A 26762-nucleotide genomic window follows, 5' to 3' on the forward strand; every position below is an offset into this window, starting at 1 on the left:
GTAAATTAATGTCTTAAGCTTCGATGTAGTTGATATTAAGTTTTATAGTGGAAAGATCAACACGATTTACGTCAAATAGCAAAGATAACTACAGTAATAGTGTTTTTACCACATAAATTAAACAAAGTAATTTAACTATTTCTCTCAACACTTTTTTTTGGGGATAAATTCTCTCAACACTTCTCCACAAGGACCAACCATTAAGTTATTGACCTATTTTTTTTAACTGATATAGCCATTGGTCATACCATACACGAGTGTTTTTACCACATAAATTAAACACAGTAATTTAACTATTTCTCTCAACACTTTTTTTTGGGGATAAACACTTCTCCACAAGGACCAACCATTAAGTTATTGACCTTTTTTTTTTAACTGATATAACCATTGGTCATACCATACACGATCTACTAACTCTAACTTAAACCTCGTTTGACTCCAAAATAGTTATTGTTTGGAGTCGCCACACAAATCATAATAGTTTTGTTCGTTTCATTATCCCTGGTATCAACTCTGATACGTTATGTTGTCCGTTAATATTTTTGCGATAGCAATAAAAAAGTTCAATACTCTAAACAACCTTGTATTTCATTTTTTAACCGCTAATCAGTAGTCACCAAATTTCGCTCTCATCAAAGATGTCACTAGTTCAAACAAACATAATTTCATTGTATGAAGATGCTACAAACTTCGGATGAAAAAAAAACAAAAATAAACATCAACTTACATCGTCATCGGATGCTCGGCGAGCGTGTAGACCCGAAATCATTTATAGCGGTTTTGGGCTTTTTCGAAAAAAGTAGGACCCAAAAGAGCGTCAAGTGGGTTATTCAGTAGTCACTACCTGTGAGTGTGTGTGGCTCATTTTCGTTCTTTACATCATCTCATTTAATAATAAATACTCATTTCATTTCCCTTTTTTCAAACACATGTAACTAATATCTTCTTTTTTTGTCTTCATAGTCATGAAGTAAAATGCATGATAGTTGATATTATGCTATTTTATATGAATATTCTGAGAAAATGATGCTTTCAGTTTGTCCTTTAACCAAACTATAGCATCAAATAGTTAGTTGAGATTGGAATGTAAGCAGTTAAGCACACAAGAAAGTAACTAAACCCTAAAAATTAAGGCAAATAAAACGTATTAATCTATTTGTTTATTATATAAAGGAAACTACATTCATAAGAACACAAATTGTTAAAAAGATAGAAGTACAAATATATTTCTACTTGTACAAGCAAAAAGTAATGGAAATTACAGAAGAAAATTGGCGAAAAAAATTCACCGTTTCAATCTGTAGCGTAAGATCTCTCATGCATAGTCATCTTCTCTGCAAAAATTCTCTAGCAAAGATGTGAGGATTTCTTGTTATTACGATTAACCTCTATCAGTACTCTTAGGAGCCACTTTAGCTCTTGCCCTTTTAATTTAAAAGCGACAAAAATAAAGAGAGAAGAATTAAGACAAGAGAGAATCCGTAAGAGAATCTAATTTTCACATCAGATCCGGACAATACAACAGATTGCGGCGGAGGGTTGTAGTAGTAAAACGGAAAATAAGGAACGATTGGATTTGGCGGCGGCGTAAAAGGATAGTTCCCTCCACTTTTCGGCGGCGGATAGTAGTAGCCACCGCCGCTTCCCGAGTCAGAAGAAGACGGTGGTGGACGGTTAGAGCCAGACTGAGAAGGAGGTGGATAGTAGTAGTAAGGACCACCGCCATTACCGCCGGAGCTAGGAGGCGGAGGACAGGCGGTGGTGGTGGAGGTAGCTGGAGGCGGCGGAGATGGAGTCGGCGGAGGAGGAGAAGGGTTTGGCTGACAAGGATTGTCACAAGAAGTGCACATTGTACAGTCAACGATCTGAGATTTTGCTGACGTCAGGGGAGTGTTTGTGAAGAAGAAGAGGAGGTGGAAAAGAAAAGGGAGAAGAAGATGGAATGTTCGGAATGTTTCCATTGTCGGGATGAAACTGGAGTTGGTGTCTGGTGAGAGAATGTGAAAATGAATTTTGAGGAAGAAGGAAGAAGAAGAGGAAGAGGACAAAGAGGAAGAAGGCAACAAGTGTTATAGAGAAGCAAAGGAACGTGTAGATTGTTGTATCCAAATACTTGCTTTAATTTCTTACCAATTTGATTTGTTTTTTCTTTTAAAAACATTTTTCTACGTTAAAACTTTATAAAGATAAATACGTTAAAACTTTATAAAGATAAATACGTCAAAAGGGAGTCTTACATCACATTCATATTATCATATATACATATTTTTATATCCAACATGTAAGTTTTTTTTTTTTTTGAACATGAGAAGTCAATTGGGTAGTGAAAATGTGAAGTAATCTTAAGATAGTTAACCGAAAGAACTAAATTATATATATACCAATACCACTTTTACCAAAAGATATGAAAATCTGAAAGGAACAATATTTGTATATAATCTGTGATTCTGACGCAAGCCATAGTCCAGTGCAACACTAGTATTCCACGAGATTTTACTAAATCTTTCTACATTAATAAAAAAAAAATGATTGCTCTCGCTCTCACGATATGACGACTACCTTACCTTCCCAATAGATTCGCTCACTAATTACTAGTTTTGAGGAGAATTTGTTCAGCCTGTAAAAATATGAGAAAGAAAAGTAATGAAAACAACAGCTCTTATCCACTCCAGAAATAAAAAAGAATCCTGGTCAAATCGATATAAAAAAAGTTACGTGCATTTGCTATTTCGATTGTTTATTTTTGCACGGTGGTTTTTGATTTTTGAACTAAGTCTTTTTTCCATAATGATGAACAAGGTTGAAACGCAGAAGGGACACGTGGGACAATAAAGACGGTTGGATGAAAGAAGTTCATAGGATCCGATGAGAACGCGTAAGACTGAAAACGAGCACGTGCATGTCGACTCGTTTATCAGTACTGAAGTAAGTAAACTAGTAAAGTCCTTGTTCATATATGTTCGGATCTCTCCCCACTTTAATGTTTCTAAGGAAACTCAATTACCGATTTCTTTCTTTTTCCCTGTTGACTTCATTTAATGTATTGTGAAAATTTGTAATATTATTGGTCAGATGTGAAGCTTAAGACCGGCGTATACATATGTAATTAAACTATTAATGAGCTTTTTACATCTACAGCATTCCCTTATATAAAAGAGAAATCTATAAAAGAAAAGGGAAAGAGAAAGTATTAAAGTAATCTAGATGAGTATGTAAAGCAATTAAAGGCACATGAGCAATAATAAATAAGATCATCGGGTACTGTGCAATGTGAACTATAATGATACTAACCCGGAATCTTCACTCATTCAGCATGTAGATAAAGGGATCAAGAGAGGTTCATGACACAGTTTTTTAGGCAAAAAATCTTAATATTAAAGAGACCGTATCATCTCGACGAACCTGAAAAGACGATATCATCCCAAAATGAAGCATCCTGATTGGTTAAAAATTATAATTTTCGAATTAAAAAAAATACCTAAAACCAAAAAAAAAAGTTATTATATTCTGATGAACTTCTTTCTGGTGAACCCTTAGGGGTTCACTGATGTACATGCTCTAACCAAAGCCCCACCCCTTCAACTTGCTTTTAGGCTTTTAGCGTATTCACTATTTTCATATTCTTGTACTTTAACTAAGGGGTTTACTACTTCCAAATTTGATTACTATTTCTCATTGAACTATAATTTGAAGAGACGTTTACACTCTATAGCTCTTTTTGAGTTCTTAATTACAGATTTTAGCACTTTCAAATAAGATAGCACTTTGTTATAGTTTATAGACGTGAAAATCCTTTTCAGTCCTCTCCTTCCAATTTAATTATCAGCAAATGGTTCGAATAAAATTAGTTAACCAAATTTGAAAACGGTTTAATAATTAAAAGGCTAAACACATCTCTCTCATTCTCTCCGTATCTCCTTCTTCGCCTTAAGCTCTCCTTGAGCTTAGTCTTTCTCTTTCTCTATCTCTTTCTCAGATCTGGTGACCATGTCTCTTGCTCTTAGATATTTGCTCTCTTTCCATATAGTGATTATATTTCTCGCTCTTAGATTTCTGCTCTCTCTCAGTTCTCCTCTTCTCTTCTTCTCTCGCTCTTAGATTTCAGCTCGCTCTCCCTCAAATCTCCTCTTCTCTTCTACTCTCTTATCTCTCACTGGAGATGAATCTCGTGGAAGCTCACTGATCCTCGAACAAGAGTCTTTTCGCCGTCACGAATCTGTCGACAAAGCTGACATTGCTCCGAAACTGTCGGCGAAGGAGTTGTGAAGTCAGACGAGTACGAGCTAGGTGAGATAGTGATATTCAAGCTGTGTACATGATATCTATTCCATGGTAACCATATCCATGATATCTTGTCTATCGTAACCATGTCCATGATGTATTACCGATGGTGGCCAAGTCCATTATAGCTAGAACTCCGACATAAGCAAAATGAAAGACAATTATTGACAATGCAACCATATAGTTGCTACCATGTACTTCTAAAAAATCGTATATACTAAATCAACAGTGTTGTCCACTTAATCATAAAACTGTTTTACATGTGAGAATGCCAATATTACAACAGCTCCATAACCATGACTACACAACCATGAGTATATACCAATATGAATGAAGCTCTTTAACCATAACTATATATACCATATAGTCGCTACCATGTAATTAAGCTGTTATAGCGGAATTTTTTGGTTTGTTGACAATTGGAGCCATATTTTATTTGTTGATGTGGCATGAGCTAGCTCAAGCTGTGGATGTGTACGTGACCATTACACTGGCATTAAAAATTAGATGGTCAATTGTGTACATTGACAATAAGTAAATCCAGGTAATCGAAGGTGATATTAAGTAACTTGGATAATAGTCGTATGTGAATGAATATAATGGGGCATCTCAAATTACATATATATAGTCCTGCTTACGGTAAAAACCAGTAGGTATGACAAGTTGGTTATGTCCATATAATGTGGCTATATAAGACTAAGTACAATATAGTTGCGTATATGTCCATATGGTTATATCCACGAAGTACAATATATTTGGGTTTATTCCATATGGTTATGTACATAAAGACAGGTTCGATTAATAAAGTGAGAAATCATGTAGATGTGGATAATTTAAAAATATAGCAATAATACACTATTGAAAAATGAAGACCTATGTGTATCGTGACCATATGTATTGTTCCGATATATTAGTTGTGCATGATTATATGGTTATGTGACTTATGTCCATAGAGAAATGGAGCTTCATATTATCACGTGTCCATACAAACATGCCATAATAATGTGTCCAAGAAACTTATATATTAAACCATATAGTTTTGTCCACTTAATCATGACACTAACACTGAATATAATATAATAAATGCATAACCATGTTACTACAGGTCTATAACAATGAATACACGACTATGAATTAGGTGGATGCGTGGATATGATCTAGTGGATACTTCCAAGTGTAAAATACATGGATGTAGCCATACGCATATATATAAGGGACGGTATATATAAACAACAATATAGAATTAGTTTGGATATATGGATTTTGTCATATGGTTTTAGCCATATGGATGTAATCGTATCAACAAAAACATATCCAGAGATTGTTGTTCGTGTGTGTGGATGTGACCATATCCCAGATTTGGTGTGTGGTGATTCATCATCTTCCTCTTTCAAAGATTGCTGTCCGTGTGTGTGGATGTGACCATATCCCAGATTTGGTGTGTGGTGATTCATCATCTTCCTCTTTCACCAGAGATTGTATCATCATCTTCTTTTTTATCGGAATTCGTGCAGTGAGGTGATCACAGGTAAAGCATGGAGCCATAGCCGAGTTTTTGTAAAAAAATATGGAAAACAGCGAAATAGATCTAAAAGAGAACAAGCTAGAATGAGGAGAGGAGAGGAAAAAACTGGGACTGATGTCGTTAAAGAAGAGGAAGAAATTGGGAGCGATCTAAAAAATGTAGTTGGTTTAATTTGATTTGATAATAATCGGTTTAGTGAAAAGTGATGGTGGAAAGGGTAATGATGGGTTTTTGGTAGGGATAACTCAAATAAAGTACCAGTTAAAAGTAAAGTACTATGAAATGTAAATATAAAGTGGAAAAGAACCATAAATTGTAAATTTCTCTAATTTTAATAAGGTTTCTAACCAAACGCTTCACAATGAAAACAAAACTTGAAAGGAATACGATTACACGAGTATATGACAAACACAATGAACAAGTTTCAAATTAACATATACAGTAAGTGAAGAGTAATCGTTCTTTTGCATAAGATATTCGTTTAACATAACGTTGTACACATGAAGAAAGAAAATAATAATAATACTAAGATCCCATTTAGCATCCTATTATTATTTGGAAGTGGAGAGAAGAACGACCTATAATTATTTTTTAGATGATTTACCTATGGCTATATCAATATATTTAAGAAACGTATCGCAAGATAAATAAAAGACTATTACCCAATTAGGGGAGAGGTTGAATGGAATCAAAGAGAAGTACGACGTCGGATTCGGAGGTAACCAAACTTGCCAGCTCCAGGTGAGGAACCTTCGAATATGAGTGGCAAATACCCTGTCGCTGCTTTGTATCTCTGCTGAATCTGAACATTTCACCACCATTACATTTATATATCCATTGACCACATCATGTATACATATATTATATAACCAAAGTTCCTACTACTAACTTGGAAAATTTGAAGTGAATAGAACCCAAAGTAAATATATACCTCGAGAATTTGTTGGCTACTGCGCAATGAGTTACGGCCTATGACGCAGACTGTTCCACCTGATCCACCACCGGTGATTTTGGCTCCATATAAAGTTCCGTCATCGGTTTTAGACTTGTTATGCTGCATCCCTTGTACTAACTGGACCAGCCTGTTAGTTCCGTCTGATCCTAGCCCGCACGCGCTGTAGCTATAGTGACACTGAACAAACAAGGACAGCCAAATGAGCATCAAGATGTTAAATCAATGATCAAGAAGAAACTCAATCTGTAACTTGAACTCTCGGTCTCGATTTCTTTCCGCATTCAGACAAGACGAAATCCGGTAGTTTTGAAGTGATACCTGATAAAGAAGTCCCCCAAGAGCAGTAAGTTGCTCATCTGACGTTGCAGAAGTCAAAAGGGCTTTAAAAGTCTACACAAGAAGCACCATAGATATCAACCAAAACCAGAAAAGAATTAAAAAGCAGAAGACGAGAAGAATTTATGTATTGTTACATATGTAAACTGTTAAACATTAAAAGACGGACCTTGACCCGGAAGTTTTCGTATATAGGGTGTCTGGCAGGAGCTCTGACGCTGTAAGAACGCTTTTGATCAATCACTGTGACTGGATCATCATGATCAGAGTATTCCTCAATGAATGTCTGACCCAGCATAAAATCTGGAAGCTTATCTGCATAACGGGCTTCATATCTGCAGCATAATCAGAAAGAACTATGTGGATTAGCTGATAATATGCTGGTGCGTGAATTATGAAATGCTTATAGTTCGTTATATTTTGTACGATGAGACCATGGATGGTTTCAACTACTTCTGTTCTCACCTGTGAGGCGACAAATTGCACAGGTAATCTAATGAAGCTTCAGTCTCAAGTAGCTCAATCCCTTCATCCTCTAGTTCTTCCGGGTTGCCTCCAATAGCACTTGACATTGATTGTGACAGAATAGAAGACGCCATTGACTTAATCATCTTCCGCCCCATGTAGGCACCAACTCTGACCGACCTATAGTCTGCACCTCCAACACTGCGAGATAAAGCCAATTATTCAACAGAAATGAGATGTGTTGGGAGATGAAATATAAAAGCTCAAGTGAATCTCCAATATTTTAAGTAAACGTAGAAAAATTAAGTTTTTACGTCTAGCGAACTTAAAAAGTATGAAGTGCGTGAAGAATTAAAGGTATAACAATTAAGAGGAAAACAGAAACGATACTGGTAAAGAAAACCCATTTACCTGTGTCGAATTCCGGAATCAATTCCCCAAAATCTGACATGGTTGGGAATTTCAACAAGCCCAACTACTTCTGCAGGCTACAGTTTGTTTGAAAAGTTAAAAAAGAGGAGTAGATCTAGTCCAGAAAGAAGAGATATCATATGTACTATAAAAATAGTGATCTTTTACTTCTAGCTTAGGCGTTACTAAAACCTACTTGGCATATCATGGCCAACAGTTTGTTGGCTTCTCCACAGGACGAAGTCATCTGATCCATAACACCACATGGAGCTCCAACAATGTGATTCTCCACCTACCAGGAAACAGAAGAGCATTAGTAAACCAAAACATTGCACAAAGTTTGGAAACAAAATGCTGAACATGAAACCTTTTGGCAGAGTATAGCAAGATCTCGGGGCTTGATACTTAGTCCTGCACATTTATATTGAGTTGTTGGAATAAACAAAACTAAGATGCATAAAATCAAAATTTCAGTGTTTTTATATGGTATACTCAGCTATGTTTTTTAACAAACGTTCGTGAGCGTATGACTATCATTTATGACAATATGTTAAATTGAATACCATGGGCAGCAGCTATTGCGGACATGCTTGCCACCTCCACAGCTGCAGATGAAGATACACCTTTACCTTCAGGCACAGCAGAAGAAACCTAAGAAGACAAATAATTATCAGTCAACTCTAACATTTATCTTATATGCACAGCACCAAGAGCCAAATGATGGACGCAGGTCTTGGACTTTTTAAGAAACTAGTCTGAATCAGGAGGGATTCTGCAGCAGAGAATGATAAATTCTAACAAAATGATGGAAAAAATCGCACCAGCAAGCTGATGCTATCTTCAAAACGCACACCAAGTTCTGTCATCAATACTAAGATTGTCCCAGCAACATATGCTGCCCACCTGGACCATATTACCACCTTGTTAACAGAGCAAACTTAAGAAATAGTTCATACAAAAGAGGAAAGACTCACTTCTGTGCTGGATCTTGAGCAAAGAACTTCCTTGCTTTTTCATAAGAAATTGGTTCATCTCCATCCATAAAATCAGACAAATCCATGTCAAAAGTAGGGGCGCGATTGCTGATCTCCGATCCATATGAGACCTAAAACACAAAGATTCAAGGGAATCTCAGCACGACCACAAAGCAAAGTCTTAAGCTACGACAATCCACTTTATTGCAAAAATAAGCCCATAGATATGCATATTTAAGACTTCAGTTCGCCAAAAAAAAAGGAGTCTTAATCCAAATACTCTTACTTACAATTTGCAGAACTGGTGTTGGTACTTGTCCCTTAGCTTGCTGTCGAGCTTGCGCATGTTTCCACAGTCTCTGTTTTCCAGGATGGTTTCTTTGAACAGCTACATGGCAAGCTTCCCTTATCGGCATCTGAAGTTGTATATAGATAAAGAAATTGTTGTGGTCAATTGAAATAGACGATGCTCTGGCAAGGAGGAACTTATGGGGTTTTTTACTAAATAATACATAAGACATAATATATTTTGTGTGAAAGAAACTTAGAAAAATGCAATCAGTTGAACTACAGAAGATATACTCTTTGGCAGTAGATACCAAACAAAAATAGGAAACCAGAAACAAGTGACCCGCGAAACCAATACTAGAGAATTTTGACCTGCAAGACAAGGCTCCCTGAATAGTCAGCAATTCCACCCATCACATCTAACCTTCCAGGTGCTCTGGCAACAAAGATTTCTTCCTGCAAAAGCATAGAGGTAACTCAACAAATAACAACCCAACTCAGAGTTATAAGAGGCTAACTTAACCTGATGGCAAAATTGTTCCTTATGAATGAGGCTTCCACTAACTAAAAGAAATGATGCCATTATTTAATTGTATCTTCCAAGAATATTCATAGTAAAACCACGCTTCTGGAAAAGCTGGAAGTTGATTTTTGCAAGGCAGTGAAAGCACTAGGCAAGAACTAAGGCCACTATTTCTTTCTATATCTTTTCAGTATAATGCTTACTAGAGCTACAAAAAGAGTCAATAAAACAAGAAATATATGTAACCTCCCAATTGAAGAGCCCACCAGCAGCTTTCCGCTCACGCATGGTTTTTTTCTCCATACTCTTCTCAGAATCATGAATAACATCTAGCTTGGCTAAACTCTTAAGAAAAGTCCATGTATCTGAAAGACCTTGAACATCGCCTTGAAGGATATCAAAATCATCGGTGCACCTGTAAGATAAGTGAAGGGATGAGGAAAAAGAAAGAGAACAATTGGAAATAGTCAGACAAAAACCAATACTTACGACTCCACCAATGAGTTGCTCTCATTCGCTTGAACTGTAGGTGATGATCCAGCAGATTGACCTAGTTCATCTTCAGCCCTTGAATACCACTCCGGAATAGCAATGTCCCTTCCAGGTACCCTCTGTAGCTGATATCCCAGGATTATCGCATCACGTAATCTTCTTGCACCACTTAACTGTAACATACAGAAGACCCCAACTGAAATACTTCCAACATAATTTTCTTTAAAGAAGGATTCTGCTGATAAGATTCAAAATCTTATCAAAGGATCCCATGCATACGATACTTTGCATGGCACAGTATTCCGGAAACCTAATAGTATCTAGATGAAATATGATTTACCTATTTAGATATGACATATACCTTATCTGATGCGCAATGTCTTCCAATGGCTGCCTCCTGTAAGATGTGAGCTGCAATCTAACATTTCACCAGTGTGCAAAAAGGGGAAGTTAGTTTACAGGCCGTATGAAATTCAGGAAAGGACTTAATCCATTCTCCGAATCTTAACAAGATGGAACAACTACCTCGCCACCATTGATGCCACCCTCGTAGCAAGGTTTCAAGCTAACTGCACGTTCAAGATATGGCTTCCATTGGCCCATTAATAGGTCTCTCCTAATCATCTCAACACCACATTGATAAAACTGCCCAAGAATTTGACCAGAAAATGTGAACATACAGTCCAAATATTTAAAATGATAGAACTAAGGTTATTAAGGACAAGAAAGTCAAAATGACAAGAGGAAATGGCTGAACCTCGAGCATATTTCTCAGAAAAGGTTCTTCATTGAAATAATCTCTGCGTACAAAGACAAACGGCACCTTGTACGAAAGGGCTTCACTGACTGTGCCATAACCAATTTTCCCTGAAACCATGGAAACAGCTATTATGGAAACGCAAGTAGCCGTATAATTTATTGAATATTTCTTAATCAGGTTACATACTGACCAAGCATACAGTCAGATGCAGCTATAATATCAGGCGTATAAGCATCCTTAGCAAGCTTTACAAAATTTGGTGGAAGCTCCTGGGTCTCAGATGCGCCACAAACCTGAACAACATATTAATAAGTTTAATAAACAGTACAGAATCCTCAACTTGAGAAATTACACAAACAGACGCAGGGTAACTGTTATAAGGTACCAGACACAGCCAACCAGTCGGTAGTGATTCTTCCTTCAAATTCCACCCTGAGGGCTGCACATGAGAAAAGGACAAAATAGCTGCAGATGAGCATTAGGTCTTTTGTGCAGTCCAAAATAAAGAGATTAAAGACATGAGAATGTCTATAAGATATCTTATGTCTGTAAGATATCAGTGACCAACAACGCAGATACACATTGATCATAAATCAGAGCAATGGCTTGGAGAAATTAAGAATAAAAGTCATTAAACTATCAAATGGTAACAAACGGCCAGACCTGTCCACCAAAATTGAGTATAACAACATTCACATCTTCAGCAATCCCGAGTTCTTTCCTCACCTGATCAAGGGGTAACAGATTATATTTGGATTATTTGTCCGACGGAAGATAAGATCAATGAAAAGTTGCTAACAGACCTCCTTGCGAGATTTATGAAGTCTCCTCACTACTAATGGTACGTCGATGACATCACGAAAAGCAGGCACTACGAGATAACAAGGAAATAAAGGTAAGGTGAAGAATTGAAATAACCTTTTTTTTTAACAAGCAAATGGTAATCAGAAATGCTGCATACTTGGACAATATCCTGGGAGGCGAATAAGGAACTCGCAATGAGAATAATCTTCAGCTATCTATGTCAGAGAAGAAAAGTATTAACTCCAACTAAGGAAATTCAGTATTAACCACAGTTACGTGCCAATCATAAAATTGAGTATTGACGACATCTTATTAACCAAGAAAAGATAGTATTTGCAGGTTCTACAAAAAAATTCTACCTGCCAAACGATGGAGCGATGATGATATCCAGCAGCCATCACGTACTCAGCATAGATAAAATCCCAGCTAAAAGTACATCAAGAAACAAAATTCAAATCAGAATTAACTATTGCACTATAAACATTTCCTACTAAACCAGGGGAGGTGAAAACTTGATCACAAAAACTCGACATTTTGAATGGTGGAAACAGAATTACAGTACAGTCTCTGAACGTGGACTACAACCAGGAGAAGATTTCAGGCCAAACAAGACAAACAAAAAATGGATAGTAGCACAGCAAATATGTAACCTGAAGTTGGTGACACAGACAGAACGTATCCCAGCATCAGCCGCAGCACGGCACGCGACAGGGACAACATCAGACACCTGTTTATATCAAATGTGAAAATTTCTCTTGGTAGGAAACGATGGAATACAAAGCAAGAGTCCAGAGAAAATAACGGTTGGGCTGATAAAAGTGCTGAGATTGTGAACAAAAAAAATTACCACGAAATCGGCTTTGATAGAATGAAGCCACTCCACTTCTGTTTCCAATATTGCAGCTCGAGGAACCACAGCAGTTTCGACATACTAAGCACACCAGCATCAATAACAAGGTCAAAGTTACATACAATGGAAGACCAACATGGACAAGAACCATAGAACTGATCAAATGAGTAAACCTTTTCTAACGAGGCAAGACGATCGACTGTTAATGCATCAGCTTGCACAGCTCCACAATCCAAAAGAACCTAAAAAATCGCAGTAAAACGACACATAAGAATCCCATATTTCGAGTAGCTATTAAAACCATCGCCAGAAGTAGAAGTCACTGAGTTAGAAAAACCTTTCGAATTTTTAGCCTCGGAGACTGAATTTCGGATGTGAAGACGAAATCAGGCGCACCGGTGACGACATGAACATCATGCCCCGCCGCGATCAAGTGACGAACAACCTGAAACACCACGAAATGCAACAAATTAGGCCGGATTTAACAACGATCGAACCAACGATGGAAGATAAAACAAAACGCAGGAACCACAGATGAAACCGATGCAGAGAGAGGGAGAGGGAGAGGGAACCTCGACAACACGAGTGGCGTGACCGAAACCATGTCCAGTGACGTAGTAAGCGAAGACTAGGTGCTTGCTGGAAGCAGAGACGCCTTCGTTCTCGTCAATCCTCATTTTCTTCGGCGGGAAACAGTCACTCCGGCGATCTCTGAGAGGAGAATTTGATAGTTGACTGATTCGGAGGAAGGAAGGAAGGAGGAGAAGAAGAAGGCCTAAATCTCCAGCTTTAATGGGGTTTTTTGCAAATTTGTCCGTTCGCTCATAAGATAAATCTGAATTACATCGAAATTAATTTATCAAATTAGTTTTTTTCCTCAAAAATCATTAAATTCTTTTTGGGTGCCAAACAAGGTTACGTAAACCCACTCGCAATTCGAGGAAAATGGATAGAACGAATGTCGCGTCTGTATTTATATATATGGATAAATAAATATAAACTTTATATCGATTCAAAATTGCAATATTCAAAAGTTTGGATTGCATAAATAATCGAAAGTAATAAGGTTTCTTATCTAAAACAGGACAAGACGAAAGGGAAATGAAAACTATCTAAAGATATACTAGGATTTGCCGATTTGGACGTATAACTAAAACTGATCTTATCCGCGAATATCCATAATGAATCATAATATGATCATCGTTCTTGTACTTTTAACTCAATTCAGATTTAATTTCTCAACAAAACATGAAACATTTTTCATCGTTGTAAGATCTTAATATTTGTTTAGTAAAGCTGCGTTTTCTGCAACATTTTTCAAAAATTACTATTTGCAGCGGCAAGTTTATGTGTAGAAATTAAATATAGAAATCATAGGTTACCGTTTAGCAAGTGGTACGAGTTGCGGTTGAAGATAAGATCATCATTTATTTTTATTAACTTTACCTTTGTGACGAGGCAGATGATTTCTGTGACAACCAAGAAAAGCAAATCATTTAGACCATGATTATTGAGGGTTTCTCGATGAGTTTCTAATCAATTAATAGATTTTTTTTTAATTGAAAAATAGGTTTAAGTAGAAGGAGCGATCCTAATTTAGGGATTTGAAGGATCGATCCTTCCTAGATGCGTGGCAGATTGTGATTGGTTCCAGAGTTGGAAAATTTTTTGGTTTGAGAATTTTTTTTGTCTCGAACATTTCTTCTCCTTCGTCGAGAAAGACTTTTCGACTTCTCCAATCCCTACTCGATCCCTCCTCGTGGTGTCCATCGTCGACGAGCGTCTTCCTCGACCGTGTACAATCGCATCACCGCCGCCTTCTTGTCTTCCAATCTCCTCCTGAACAGCGGCGGCGCATCACCGACTGATCTGACTGATGAGAAATTCTGAAGATTCCGATCTTCTGAATCCTTTCGTGACATGTAATTTCGTTTACCAATCTTCTTTTTATGCTTTACAAGTGATATTTGTCCCTTGTAAATTGATTTGGGTGTAGGTTTAAGGTTTGATTTTCTTTGGGGATTGATTTGGAATTCTGGATTTTGGATTTCGCTTTAGGTGTTTGGATTCGATTCTTGCATGCATATGATTCGGTTTTAGATGTTTATATATTCTTGAATCTTGAATAATCATTATCTTGAGTAAATGTTTTCTTTGTTTCATGATCTGTCTCTGAACCTTTTTTTTTTACAGTTTGGGTTCATGTGCATTGCTCTAATATGGAAGTTCGACTTTTCGCCATTCATGGTTTTGATCATTGCTATCTTAAACGATGGTGAGTTTTTTTTTCTTCTCTCTTTTAAAAACTTGTTTCTAAAAGAGAACATAGCTAACTTAACATTAATAATTACAAAACTGGAATAATCATGACTATCTCAAAGGATAGAGTTGTGCCTTCTCCTACACCAGATAGCTGGAAACTCAAAGAAATCTTCGCAACATGAATTGTCCTTGGAGGCTACATGGCTTTAATGACCGTCGTTTTCTTCTGGGCTACTTACATGGCTCGATCTCTTCGCGTCTTTGGTCAACTGTTTCAATTTGCTTGGTTTAGCTTCTCATCACGAGAACGTTGATGTCATTGTGATATGTCCATGATCTTGAAGTCGACATTCATAGATTTACATTGATCATCATTATTTTTTATATGGGATTGCCACTGGTATTATCCAAGATGTTTCTGATACTTATTGTTATGCTAAGTGATCACAAAATTCTGTTCGGAGCGTATTGCAAAGTATGCGTTCGAGTATGCCTACTTGAATAACAGGAAGAAAGTTACAGCAATGCACAAGGCCAACATCACGAAACTAGCTGATGGTTTGTTCTTGGAATTTTGCCAAGAAGTTGCTAAAAAGTACCCAAGCATCACCTACAACGAAATCATTGTCGATAACTGCTGTATGCAGCTTGTTGCAAGACCAGAGCAATTCTTCAACTCTTCCAAGTAACAATATTCTTGTCGACAAAAGTAAGAAAATGAATTGGAAAACAAAATGGATTGGATTTCTTGTCATCTTCCTTTTGATCATTTTTTTAAAGAAACCCATATCTGGTTTTACCAATAAACCAACATAAACTAAAGATTTCTTATCAAGAACTTTTTAACAAAAAATAATAATAATAAATTGCATAAGAAACTCACATGGGTTTCTGCAATAAACTAAAGGTTGAGTCAACATAGTATTTGACTGGCATGAAGATTTCTCATTGGTTTTCTGTTTCATTAAGCTTATAACGAAGGAAGATTGACTATACTTTCTGACGTAGCCTCTCTTACTTTGGGGGTGGGGGGTGGTGGTGGGGGTTTACGTTTTACTTATGTTTTGGGCTTTTCATTTCGTTTGGGCTTTCATATTTGTTTTGAAGTTCGATTCGTTTACGATTTAAAGATATAATAAGCTAAGAGCTTTGTAAGCAGGTTTGATTTTTGCTTCTTATCCTTTTGATATAGGAATCCTAATTCCACGTAATCTGGAGGTTATTTGGTGCTCATTGAGAGGTTGCTAATGATACCTCATGCAAAAACCATCGATAAACCTGCTTAAAGAACATGTTTGGAATCTTAAAACGTAAAAGAAAATTGGATATTTTATGTGGGAAGCCCTTTAAGATGCGGTGACAGTTAATTATAGAGCAACACACCTTGGGCTCCAATTATTTCTCCTTCATCAAATTTGTTGGAGAATATAGAGCAACTCTTTGGAAAATCTCATAAAAAGTATACAGAAAATTATATTTTTGTGGTGTATACAGAAAGTAAAGAATTCAAAAAATTTGTCTCTTTTCAGAGATATCCGATAAAATTGGAACGATATAAAAAAGATTAATATGGCCTCTGCGTAAAGATAACACACAAATCGAGAAATAATCCAAATTTATTTTTATTTTAACTTTTAAGTGTTTTAAACCAAGTGGTGGTAGTGGGTGGTTCCTTTCTTTGGTGAGAGTTGCTCTGTTGGTTTAGACCAGGAATCAACTTCCCGTAGAAACAGAATTACAACATTTAATTAATTTGGCCATCGGGGCATTCACAAAGTTTCTCCGAACTCCAGGATTAGTCGGTGTTGGAGAGATGATACGGTGGTGTATAATCCAGATTTATAATCTTTAGCTGCGCTGCCGGCAGTCCCTTAATTTAGCCGGAATAACTGAATTATAAAAAAAAAAAATGTCAAAAAGTTTGAGTGGTGTTGATTTCTCTCACATATGAATAGTTGGACACATTAGATCTCGCCGTAAGAGTGTAACGCGTAGTTTGTAGCTAATGGTACAAATGATATGACATCTGAAAATTTACAATCTGGAAAAAAAAAATTATGGTTGAAACAACAAAATGTTCTAGTTTACAAGAGAGTCGTCGCGTATTTCTTTTTTTTTTCTTTTGCTAAATGCGTCGCGTATTTCTTAGAATTACATTAGCGTGTTTACCAAAAAAAAAGGTTTCTTACGTCAGCGTATTTCCGTTATGTTTATAGTTAGTGACAAACTCGTTATATTTGTCTCCATATGGTATAAAATCAGGATGATTAGCCCTTTTTTTGCAAAAATCAGTGAATTGACGATCATTTGTGAGTTTTCCACATATGTTCGCTCTAATTCATGAACCTCGTAAAGTATATATCAAAACGGATCTACTAGGATTGTTCGTTAGAAGATTTCATATTTAACACTTATCTTCTTTATTCGTTTTCCTTTATTTTTTCCGTCGGATCTTCTTCATTTGTATACTAATGCAACCAATGTATTTGTCTAATAAATAAAAAAGTGGTTTGAGTTTCAGAAAAAAAAAAAAAAAAAAACTCAAAGGAGACAAGAAAATTCTAATCGAGGCTCTTTTGGAAATTTGAATTTGCAATACGCACATTTCATTACAGCTCATCTCAAACTCACTAACGCGGTCGCTTTATGGATCCATCATCTCTTTAACCTTTCTCTCCTCTCTCAGTTTTGAAAATTTTCAAATTCAAAACAAACAGCTTCTCTTCTTACTAAGAAAATAGATTCTTAGGGTTCAATGGATTTGAGTCGTACTAACTCAACCATTCATCGGTTACTTCTACTCTCCGTCCTCGTCGCCACGATTCCCCTGACGGCGTCTCAATCCGAACCCAATACATCCCCTGCGTCACCGTCTCCGCCTCCTGATTCCGATCTATGCAACGGCGTGTTCGTTTCGTACACTCACACCAAGGGATCTAAGATCCCACCCACCGACTCAACCAATCAGCCGTACCGGTTCGAATCTCTCATCACTGTGCTCAACAACGGCCACGACGAGCTCAAATCATGGCGCGTCTTCGTCAAATTCGCCCACCGCGAGATTCTCGTCTCCGCCTCCAACGCCGTGCTCTCCGACGGCTCGAGCCTCCCGGCGAGAGTCGGGAACGGCACCGTATTCGCCGGTTATCCGTCGTCGGATTTGAAGTCGGCTATTCAGACGGCCGGTGACGTCACCCAGATGCAAGCGCGTGTCGAGCTCGTCGGGACGCAGTTCGGAGTGGCGCCGCCGAATGTGCCGCTTCCTACGAATCTCACTCTCGCTACTGATGGATGGAAGTGTCCCAAAGCCACCCAAAAAGGTTTTTAACAAAAAAATACTCAATGACATCATCTTAGTTTCCAAGAGTTTGGTATCTCAAAGCTCCAAGGTTCCTTGATTTATGGCTAGAATTTTATAGTAATTTAAGCTCTGATTTGGCTGATCTTGGTTTGCTATATTTAGGAGTTGGGTTTACTGATCTTGGTTTGTGATATGTTAAGGATGAAGTATCTAGTGGTAGATCCCTATAATCAAGGAGAAAGTTATGCAATGCTTAGATTACTAGAGAGAGTCAAACTCCAGCAATAATCGCTTTGTTTAGATCCCATGTGCTCACTCGTGGAAAAAGTCTTGATTGTTTTGTTTAGCTTCTTATTTTACACCTAACGTTTGAATTAGTCAAATGTAATGTGGAGTCTGTATTGGATTCTTATCACATTGGATTCTTTGTGACTGATCAAGACTCAAGGGTAATCATCGGAGCCTTAAGAATTTGAGGTGATAGAATATGAATTGATCCACTTTAAGCACATATTCTAAATATGAATCTGTTGATGAAAGATATTTCTTGACGTGGGAGAGTTAATCTTTTCAATTGATTCTAGGAATCGTTTTGTATTGTGGTGTGCTGCAAAGCATAAGTAAGTTTGAAGGGTGTTGTTCTTTTTGACTATTGCTTTCTTTGTGGTTTACTTGCAATTTTTCTATGTTTTGCCAGGTAAAAATGTTCTGCAAGTATGTTGTATGCCGGATCCAGACTATGAAAACTCAGACATCATTGATAATAAGTTCCTTCCTCGAAAAAATGGAGATCTCACTATCATGTACGATGTGATCGGATCATCTGCATCAGATTATCTGGCACAAGTCACCATGGAGAACCATAACCCGCTTGGCCGGCTGGATAACTGGAAACTAAGTTTTGACTGGATGCGAGATGAGTTTATCAACACCATGAAAGGTGCTTACCCGAGTCTTGTTGATTCATCAGGTTGTATCAATGGCCCACAAGCCAAGTACTATCAAGGTCTTGAATTCTCCAAAGTGTTAAGCTGTGCAAGACGGCCAACCATCATTGACCTCCCTCTTACGAAATATAATGATACTGAGTATGGCCGTATCCCATTTTGCTGTAGAAACGGGACGATTCTGCCACGGTCTATGGATCCTAGCAAGTCGATCTCATCTTTCCAGATGCAGGTGTACAAAATGCCTCCTGATCTTAACATCTCTGCTCTTTCACCTCCTCAGAACTGGCGTATCAACGGTACACTTAACCCGGACTACAAGTGTGGCCCTCCTGTTCGAGTGAGCCCGAGCCAGTTCATTGATCCTAGTGGATTACCTTCGAACAGAACAGCTTTCGCGAGCTGGCAGGTGGTCTGTAACATCACCGAGCCAAAAGACGCGACTCCAAAATGCTGTGTATCGTTCTCTGCCTACTTCAATGACTCGATCATACCATGCAAGACTTGCGCTTGTGGGTGTTCAAGCAACAAAGCGGCTCGCACGTGCAGCACAACCACCCCGGCTCTTCTTCTCCCTCAACAAGCTCTCCTGGTTCCATTCGAGAACCGAACCGAACTTACCGTGACTTGGTCTATTCTAAAACACCGGCCCGTGCCAAACCCAATGCCTTGTGGGGATAACTGTGGAGTTAGCATCAACTGGCACTTGGCTACTGACTACCGAGGCGGGTGGACAGCTCGGATCACAGTCTTTAACTGGGGAGAAACAAACTTTGCAGATTGGTTTACTGCTTTTCAGATGAAAAACGCTGCACCAGGTTTCGAGAAAGCTTACTCGTTCAACGCAAGTACACTTGGTATCAACGGGGAGAACAATACTATCTTCATGGAGGGTCTTCCCGGATTGAACTATCTCGTAGCAGAAAGAGACGGTGACAATCCTTTGAAGAACCCTAGGGTTCCTGGGAAACAACAGTCCGTTGTTTCCTTCACCAAGAAACTGACTCCGGGAATCAATGTCCGTGGAGGAGATGGCTTCCCGAGCAAAGTGTTCTTCAACGGTGAGGAGTGTTCTCTCCCATCTATACTGCCAACGAGCAACGGCCACCAATGGAGACATATCTCTGCTTTCCTCCTGGCATTACCGGTTTTGGTTCTCTTGCTTCTCCGGGTGTAGCTGTATTGAAGCCTCCTGTGATGGGTTGACGATACAGTTTCTTGATTGTTTCCCGGTTTACTTGAAAACCGGCCAGATCTGTGGTTTTTTTGGAATAGAGAATCAAATCGATTCTTTTTCAGCTGGTGGTGTGTTGGAAAAGAAGCTAATATATAGTGCTATGAAGATATGTTTACCATTCTTGTATTAGAGTTTCAGTATGTATACTTATATACTCTTTCTCGGTCATTGATTTGTTCTGAATCCTCCATACCGGTCCGGTATCCATACAATTTCACAAACGACCGAACCAATCTAAGAAGCAGTAGCAAAAAACTGTCAAGACTGTATATTGTGGATTCATTCATTGATGATCGGATTATTACCGTATCTTTATTATTATGAAGAAACAAACGCATAAGAAAAATATTTACACAAATGTTCCTAAAACTCAATGAAGAGAAGCAAAAACATTGCTAATTTGTTGCAAATTAGACGATCAAGAACCCTATATGTCCTCAGTCTTTATGTAGGAGACTCAGGACAAAAATACAAAATATCTCCAAGAAATTCACATTACTCCTAATAACCAGAAAAAGAAGAAGTAACTATTGGTTTCTATAATCTGCTTTTGACGATCAAGAACCCTAAATTGTAGCAAGTCTTTATTTACTCAAGTCATTGTATTTGCCAAATAGTTACTGGATGGATATTCATGGTTTTGAACCATAGTTTGCAGGATTTTGAATCATATGAATTATTACAGAAAACAAAACAAATTCATAACCAATCATAAAGTTTGGATAGAACTAAAATTCACAAAATATAATATAAAAGACAAAATATCTACTGAATAGTATCACATGATGGTAGTGGTGGCTGATCAGGTGGAGGCAGCAACGGAGGCGGGAGCGGGAGCGGGAGTGGGTGCAGGGGTGTGGGCAGGAGTGGGGGCGGAGAGGGGGCGGAGACAGGGCCGGGAGTGGGGGCGGAGATGGGGGCGAAAGTGGGGGCGGGGCCGAGGGTGGGAGCGGAGGTGGGAGTAGGGGCTGAAGCGGAAGCGGGAGCGGGAGCCGATGAGGAGGAAGATCCTGTAAAAGGTGGCAAAAACGGTGCAGGAGCAACAGGAGCGTGTGGTGAGAAGAACCACACTAGGAACCACACGTATGGTGTCGACATCAGAAGAGTGGCCTGACTTATATCTGGAATAGAGTAGATTGTGAATGTAAAAAAGCTTTCACATTTTTTTCCATTTTACACATTTCATGCACGAAGAATATAAAAGCGGACAACTTAACATGCAGTGTATGACTCTATTTCGATTACCATTTTAGGTATTTAAACTGCTGAAAAAAAAATTTGTTTGACATTTGTTAAAATCTAACTGTAAAAAAGTAGCTGAGTTAAATACAGTTTTTTCATTTTTAATTTTTTGAATAATTTTAAATTTAAATCTAACATCTCATTAATTAGATGTGAAAGTCCCTTGCGGTAGTTATAATCAAGAATTATTAATGTTTTTACACTACAAAGCTTCAAATTTGATTCTCGGAGAATATAAACTAATGAGGAGAAATATTTCCAACATAGTACAATAAACCTGTCAAGATAAAACTCTCAATCACAAGCATGACGCAAGTAAACCTAGAGAAAAAGAAAACTAAATTAGAAAATGTTTTATGCATATCAAAATCTAATTGGAAGAAATCCTTTTTATACGTGTCAAAGTAGGATTAACTTGCTAATATGTACATGATCATGTTAATGAAATTAAGAGAAATCATACTTATTATATAAGATAACATTTTCAAAGTGTGTTTCTTTTAGGACCCAGTCGCCAAACATATTGTTGGAACTATTTTTTATAAAACTTGCGGGCTTATAAAATTGTTTACGTATGAATTGAAATAAAATTTTATGGTTCAGTAGAAAAGCCTTGTAATAAAAGAAATAGACTTGTAATAAAAGAAATAACATTGTAAAAAAAAAAGAAAACCTTATAATTTCATAAATTTATTTCATAGATATCGTTTATAATTTCATAAATTTACTTCGTGATTTCAATTCGGATTTTTGCAGTATAACACATATAACTTGAATAATCGGCTAAATAAATATAAAATGGGATTTCTAGTTCAGTTAGTAAAAGCTGCATGCCGAAACTTAAAGGTTAAGAGGTTGATCTGTTGACATTCTTCATTCTCTCTTATTAACTCACTCAGGTTTGTTTGAGAAACTCTCTTGTTCTCACTCTTTTCTCACTCTTTTTTGTTTCTCCTTCTTTTCTCACTCTCTCTCTCTCTTTCTCTCTAATTCTCTTGCTCAGTTTCACTCATTGTTTTGGTTGTTTGATCTCTAAGTGAAAACAAAAAGAGAAAACATTAAAGACGCTATATATATATAGGTGCTATGTTGGAAAAGAAGCTATATATAATAGGTGCTATGAAGATATGTTTACCATTCTTGTATTGTTTCTGATTAGAGTATGTATACTTAATATACTCTTTCTCGGTCATTGATTTGTCCCTAGTCCTCCATACCGGTATCCATACAAGTTCACAAACGACCGAACCAATCTAAGAGTAGCAAGAAACTGTCAAGCCTGTGTTTTGTAGATTCATTCATTGATGATCGGATTAGCACCGTATCTTTTATTATTATGAAGCAACAAACGCATAAGAAACATATTTACACAAATGTTCCTAAAACTCAATGTAAGACTCGGGACAAAAATACAAAATATCTCCAAGAAATTCACATTACTCCTAATAACCAGGAAAAAGAAGAAGTAATTATTGGTTTCTATAATCTGCTTTTGAATTTCCTGCAGATTATATATCATCTAAAGATACAACACACAAGCCGTTCTATATCTCCCTTTGATTATGGCCATTTGTAGTCTCTTTCTACAAAGAATCTTGCAGTCTACTCTTAGAGTATCTGAGGTCAGACCGGAATGTTATCGATGGAGTATCCGTCAAAATCGAACTCCGATGGAATACCTTCCTGCATTTGATAAAAGTAAGTGCCAAGCTTCAAATGCAAAGTTTGTTTTATAATAACTTAGGCTTTGTGTATAGAAACGAGAACCTGCTTGAGAAGAGCGCTCAAGAGATCTTCTTGATTATACTGCTCGTGAAACATTGTTATTGCAGGAGGACAAGTCACGGTCTCCGCCACTCTCTCTGACTTCACTCTAACCGAGCCACCACCATTCATGTAAACCTGGTTCATGTGATTCAGACTCCGGTTTAGCGGCTGATGTTGCTGCTCCGTTAACTCTGCTTCCTGCCTTTTTCTCTGAGTGGAAGACGAAGAGTACGCTTCCGAAGTTGAAAAAGCGGATGTGTCCTGATGAGTATTGTAGACCAAACCGATATTCCGCAGATCCCAATCGTTCCGCTTGTTGTTGTTGTTGTTTTGCTGAGGAAACTCGCTGAATATGTCGTAGCTCGGGTTACCAAACCCTGTAGCAGCTAATGAACCGCCTTTAGCGTCTGAGCTGTTGACCTCTTCTTGGCAAGAAACAGACACAGGAATCGATATCCCCGGGGCACTTGCCAAAGGGAAGCTGTTAAAGACCGAATGTGTAGTGGCTGGTAACACTCGGCTGCTGGCCACAGCATCAGTGAGATCACTTCTCCTTGAAACGCTGCTTGACAACATCGGCTGTTGCCGGAGAGACGGTAACATCGCTGGCCCTCCTCGAGGTAGCTGATCCGCTACAGGCATCAGCATTCCACTACTCTGAACATTTTGCTGCACGCGCATGTGACTGCCTGTGAATTGTTTCGGTTCCATTCCCGTTGGGACACCGTGAAGCAGATTCATCTGCTTGTTATTACCAACAAGGTTCATGGTCTGTCTTGTTTTCGGGTTCTCGAAGCTGAAGATGCTTCTTTGATCTGCAAGAGGTGGAACAGACATCCCCGGTTTAGTGAGTGAAGACCGGCCATGGCCAGCTGCTTGAAGATGTGCGAGGCTCTGACCAGCAACAGCTAAAGCTTGAAGATCAAATCCATTCAACGTAGAAAGAGGATCTTGAACATTCATAAACGAATGGTTCATATTACCACCCTGGTGCTGTGATACTCCTCCAAGCCGTCTTAGATATATCCTGTACTTCTGCAATTCCACAATGTCCCCAAATCTTAGCACACATTAACAACAGAGAATGTGATAGTGATACTATATTTAAGTCACATATCTACCTGGAGGTGACTGGCTACGTTTTCTCGTGTTAGCCCTGGTACATTCATCATCTCTAAGATCTTCTTAGGAACCGCTTCTGCATTATATGTTAAAGATTAGACCTTAAAACTAACATTTGCACACACAAAATGCATAAGCAAAACAAGTTTATTTCTTCTCTCTTACTGTCAACACCGAGCTGATTCACAGCAGCAACAAACTGTTGATGCAACTCAACAGACCAAACCACACGTGGTTTCTTCAAGCTCGACGTGTCCTCTTTATCTTCTCCCTGTTCTTCTACTTCCTCTTCTTTCCTCTTCCTCGAGCTCCTCCAATTCCCTTCATTAGCAGAAGACGAGTTGTTATCAGCATCATTCCTCTGCTGTTGCCTGTCTCCTCCACCAACATCTTCAACACTTCCTGAATGTTCTGAAACGTTTCTCTTCTTCCTCACCACATGCTGCCATATATTCTTCAGAGCCTCGATACGTACTGGTTTGATTAGGTAATCCACTGCACCGTGAGTCACTCCTTGCAACACAACGCTCTTTGAATCATCCGCAGACATCACTAAAACCAAAATGGTTTTCAAAATGTTTCAGATCTCAAGAGAATGATAAAAATCGATTGAGATGTTTTAAGGGGTGAATATAAACTTACTGATAACAGGTAAATCCATCTCTAGACCAACGTGTTCGAGGAGCTTGAAGCCATCCATGTCAGGCATATGAACATCGCTGATGACAATATCGAAACCATTCTTGTTTTTACGGAGCATAGACAATGCGATCTCTGCTCTGTTACATTTCGTTACTGTTCAAAAACAAAAACAGAATCAGAGTAAAAAACAGAAAACTTTAGTCAAAGTATAGCACCAAAGACAAAAATTTAAAGAACGAGAATAGACAAAACTACATTAAAATCGATCAAATGAAATACCAGAATCCCCAAGTTTTGATCTTTTCGACAAAATTTCAGAAATTTCAATCACACTCGTCTTGAGAACTAAGAGATCTCTTGAAATAAAACCTCAAATGAAGAATCTTTATAACCTGATCACTTAATGATTTGGAACACAACACTGAACTTATATAACTCTTGAATCTAACAGTGATTCAAACACTTGGTGAAAAAATTTCTAGTCAAATTCAAAGATCGTTTTTCTATATTTGGCATAGTCAACCACCGTATTAATAACCATAATTATCCACAAAATTTTACAAAAAAAAAATCCGCAAATTGGACCAGAAGAACTATTTAAATCATCAAGAAAGACCATACAGCCTTTGAGATTAGATATACATTCAGATTAAAAGTTAAAAAACGAAATTTTGGAAATCGTACCTCTGTAGAGACAATTCATGAGCATCCTCTCTAAGATCTTAAGACAAGTTTTGTCATCGTCGACGACGAGAACTCGAAGACCCGCCGGAAACGGGTCAGAGTTCGACGACCCACCAACAACACTCGAATCGGGTCCTCTTCCGTGACCCGGATTTATCATCTCTTGTCCAATAAAGCGAAAGAAGAGACACAAAAGCTTGAACAATAAGAGAATATATGCCTAGAAACCCAAAACAAAAGTGGAATTGACGTGGTTTTGATTCGAAAGATTGGAGATGACAAACAAAAAAGTAAGAAAATTTTGATACCAAGATGATGAGAATTAGGAAAAAAAAATTGATAATTTTGCGGGTAAATTTTGAAAAAAATAAGTGGAAAGAAAGATTTATGCTTGGGTGAGATGAGATGTGAGAGTTGAAGAAAGCATGGCTTTGTCTCTCAGCTTCAAGCTCGATTTCTCTGTTTACAGATTTTTTTTTTTCTTTTTCTTTTAAGAGGTTCTGTTCTGTAAAATAATTTTTAAATTTAAATCTGAAAATATATGGAAATGTTTATACAGTATTATTTTAAGTTATATATACACGTCTCTGTCGTATATACGTTGTGCAGAGATGCCCCTTTATTTTTTTTTAACTCTTCTCCAGATATATTAGATCATATGTACCTTTGGCAACTTTACTTTCTTTATATTCTTTCTCAAAATGCATCATCTTATAAATTCACTAACATAAATCCAAAAACCCGGTGAAGATCTCTGATTGAAACCTGTATTTATACCTGATATTATTTGTAAACCAAGAAAAACAAATAATTTTGTTAATCAAGACATTTACAACAATCAAAGAAAAACAACAACAATATATGTAGATAACATCATTGGAATTACAATTTTGA

The 26762-nt window shown here is 37.6% G+C and overlaps 4 protein-coding genes, 1 long non-coding RNA gene and 1 other non-coding gene across 6 annotated transcripts; 3 read left to right on the plus strand and 3 right to left on the minus strand.

The window, feature by feature from the left end:
• Nucleotides 1–1427: 1427 nt before the first annotated feature.
• Nucleotides 1428–2085, minus strand: LOC112082260 (leucine-rich repeat extensin-like protein 6). Its single transcript, XM_024149871.1, has one exon. It carries the CDS (start codon nucleotides 1959–1961, stop codon nucleotides 1428–1430), a length of 534 nt encoding a protein of 177 aa, XP_024005639.1. The 5' UTR covers nucleotides 1962–2085.
• A 4409-nt stretch (nucleotides 2086–6494) lies between these two features.
• On the minus strand, nucleotides 6495–13614 carry LOC18031065 (L-arabinokinase). Its single transcript, XM_006414327.2, has 29 exons — nucleotides 13237–13614; nucleotides 13002–13109; nucleotides 12838–12906; nucleotides 12662–12745; nucleotides 12465–12541; nucleotides 12174–12240; nucleotides 11972–12029; nucleotides 11814–11881; nucleotides 11674–11736; nucleotides 11396–11449; nucleotides 11201–11303; nucleotides 11008–11117; nucleotides 10776–10895; nucleotides 10612–10668; nucleotides 10248–10423; nucleotides 10005–10173; nucleotides 9608–9691; nucleotides 9238–9363; nucleotides 8948–9078; nucleotides 8795–8876; nucleotides 8537–8624; nucleotides 8341–8384; nucleotides 8170–8265; nucleotides 7974–8050; nucleotides 7563–7763; nucleotides 7267–7432; nucleotides 7080–7151; nucleotides 6738–6938; nucleotides 6495–6608 (listed from the first exon to the last, which is right to left on the minus strand). Exons 1-29 carry the CDS (start codon nucleotides 13339–13341, stop codon nucleotides 6495–6497), a joined length of 2970 nt encoding a protein of 989 aa, XP_006414390.1. The 5' UTR covers nucleotides 13342–13614.
• Nucleotides 13615–14270: 656 nt separating this feature from the next.
• Nucleotides 14271–15391, plus strand: LOC18031066. Its single transcript, XR_002897031.1, has 3 exons — nucleotides 14271–14586; nucleotides 14858–14939; nucleotides 15046–15391. It is a non-coding gene; the product is annotated as an uncharacterized LOC18031066 (long non-coding RNA).
• A 1052-nt stretch (nucleotides 15392–16443) lies between these two features.
• On the plus strand, nucleotides 16444–16546 carry LOC112082481. Its single transcript, XR_002897155.1, has one exon. It is a non-coding gene; the product is annotated as a U6 spliceosomal RNA (small nuclear RNA).
• Nucleotides 16547–17552: 1006 nt separating this feature from the next.
• LOC18028546 (COBRA-like protein 7) lies at nucleotides 17553–20599 on the plus strand. Its single transcript, XM_006414329.2, has 2 exons — nucleotides 17553–18246; nucleotides 18925–20599. The coding sequence occupies exons 1-2, from the start codon at nucleotides 17682–17684 to the stop codon at nucleotides 20349–20351; spliced, it is 1992 nt and encodes a 663-aa protein (XP_006414392.1). The 5' UTR covers nucleotides 17553–17681; the 3' UTR covers nucleotides 20352–20599.
• A 2351-nt stretch (nucleotides 20600–22950) lies between these two features.
• On the minus strand, nucleotides 22951–26358 carry LOC18028547 (two-component response regulator ARR2). Its single transcript, XM_006414330.2, has 6 exons — nucleotides 25869–26358; nucleotides 25185–25337; nucleotides 24708–25094; nucleotides 24542–24618; nucleotides 23421–24455; nucleotides 22951–23336 (listed from the first exon to the last, which is right to left on the minus strand). Exons 1-6 carry the CDS (start codon nucleotides 26026–26028, stop codon nucleotides 23277–23279), a joined length of 1872 nt encoding a protein of 623 aa, XP_006414393.1. The 5' UTR covers nucleotides 26029–26358; the 3' UTR covers nucleotides 22951–23276.
• Between the last annotated feature and the right edge of the window lie 404 nt (nucleotides 26359–26762).

This window comes from Eutrema salsugineum, unplaced genomic scaffold (genome assembly GCF_000478725.1).
Source record: "Eutrema salsugineum unplaced genomic scaffold, Eutsalg1_0 scaffold_1, whole genome shotgun sequence".
Lineage (NCBI taxonomy): Eukaryota > Viridiplantae > Streptophyta > Magnoliopsida > Brassicales > Brassicaceae > Eutrema > Eutrema salsugineum.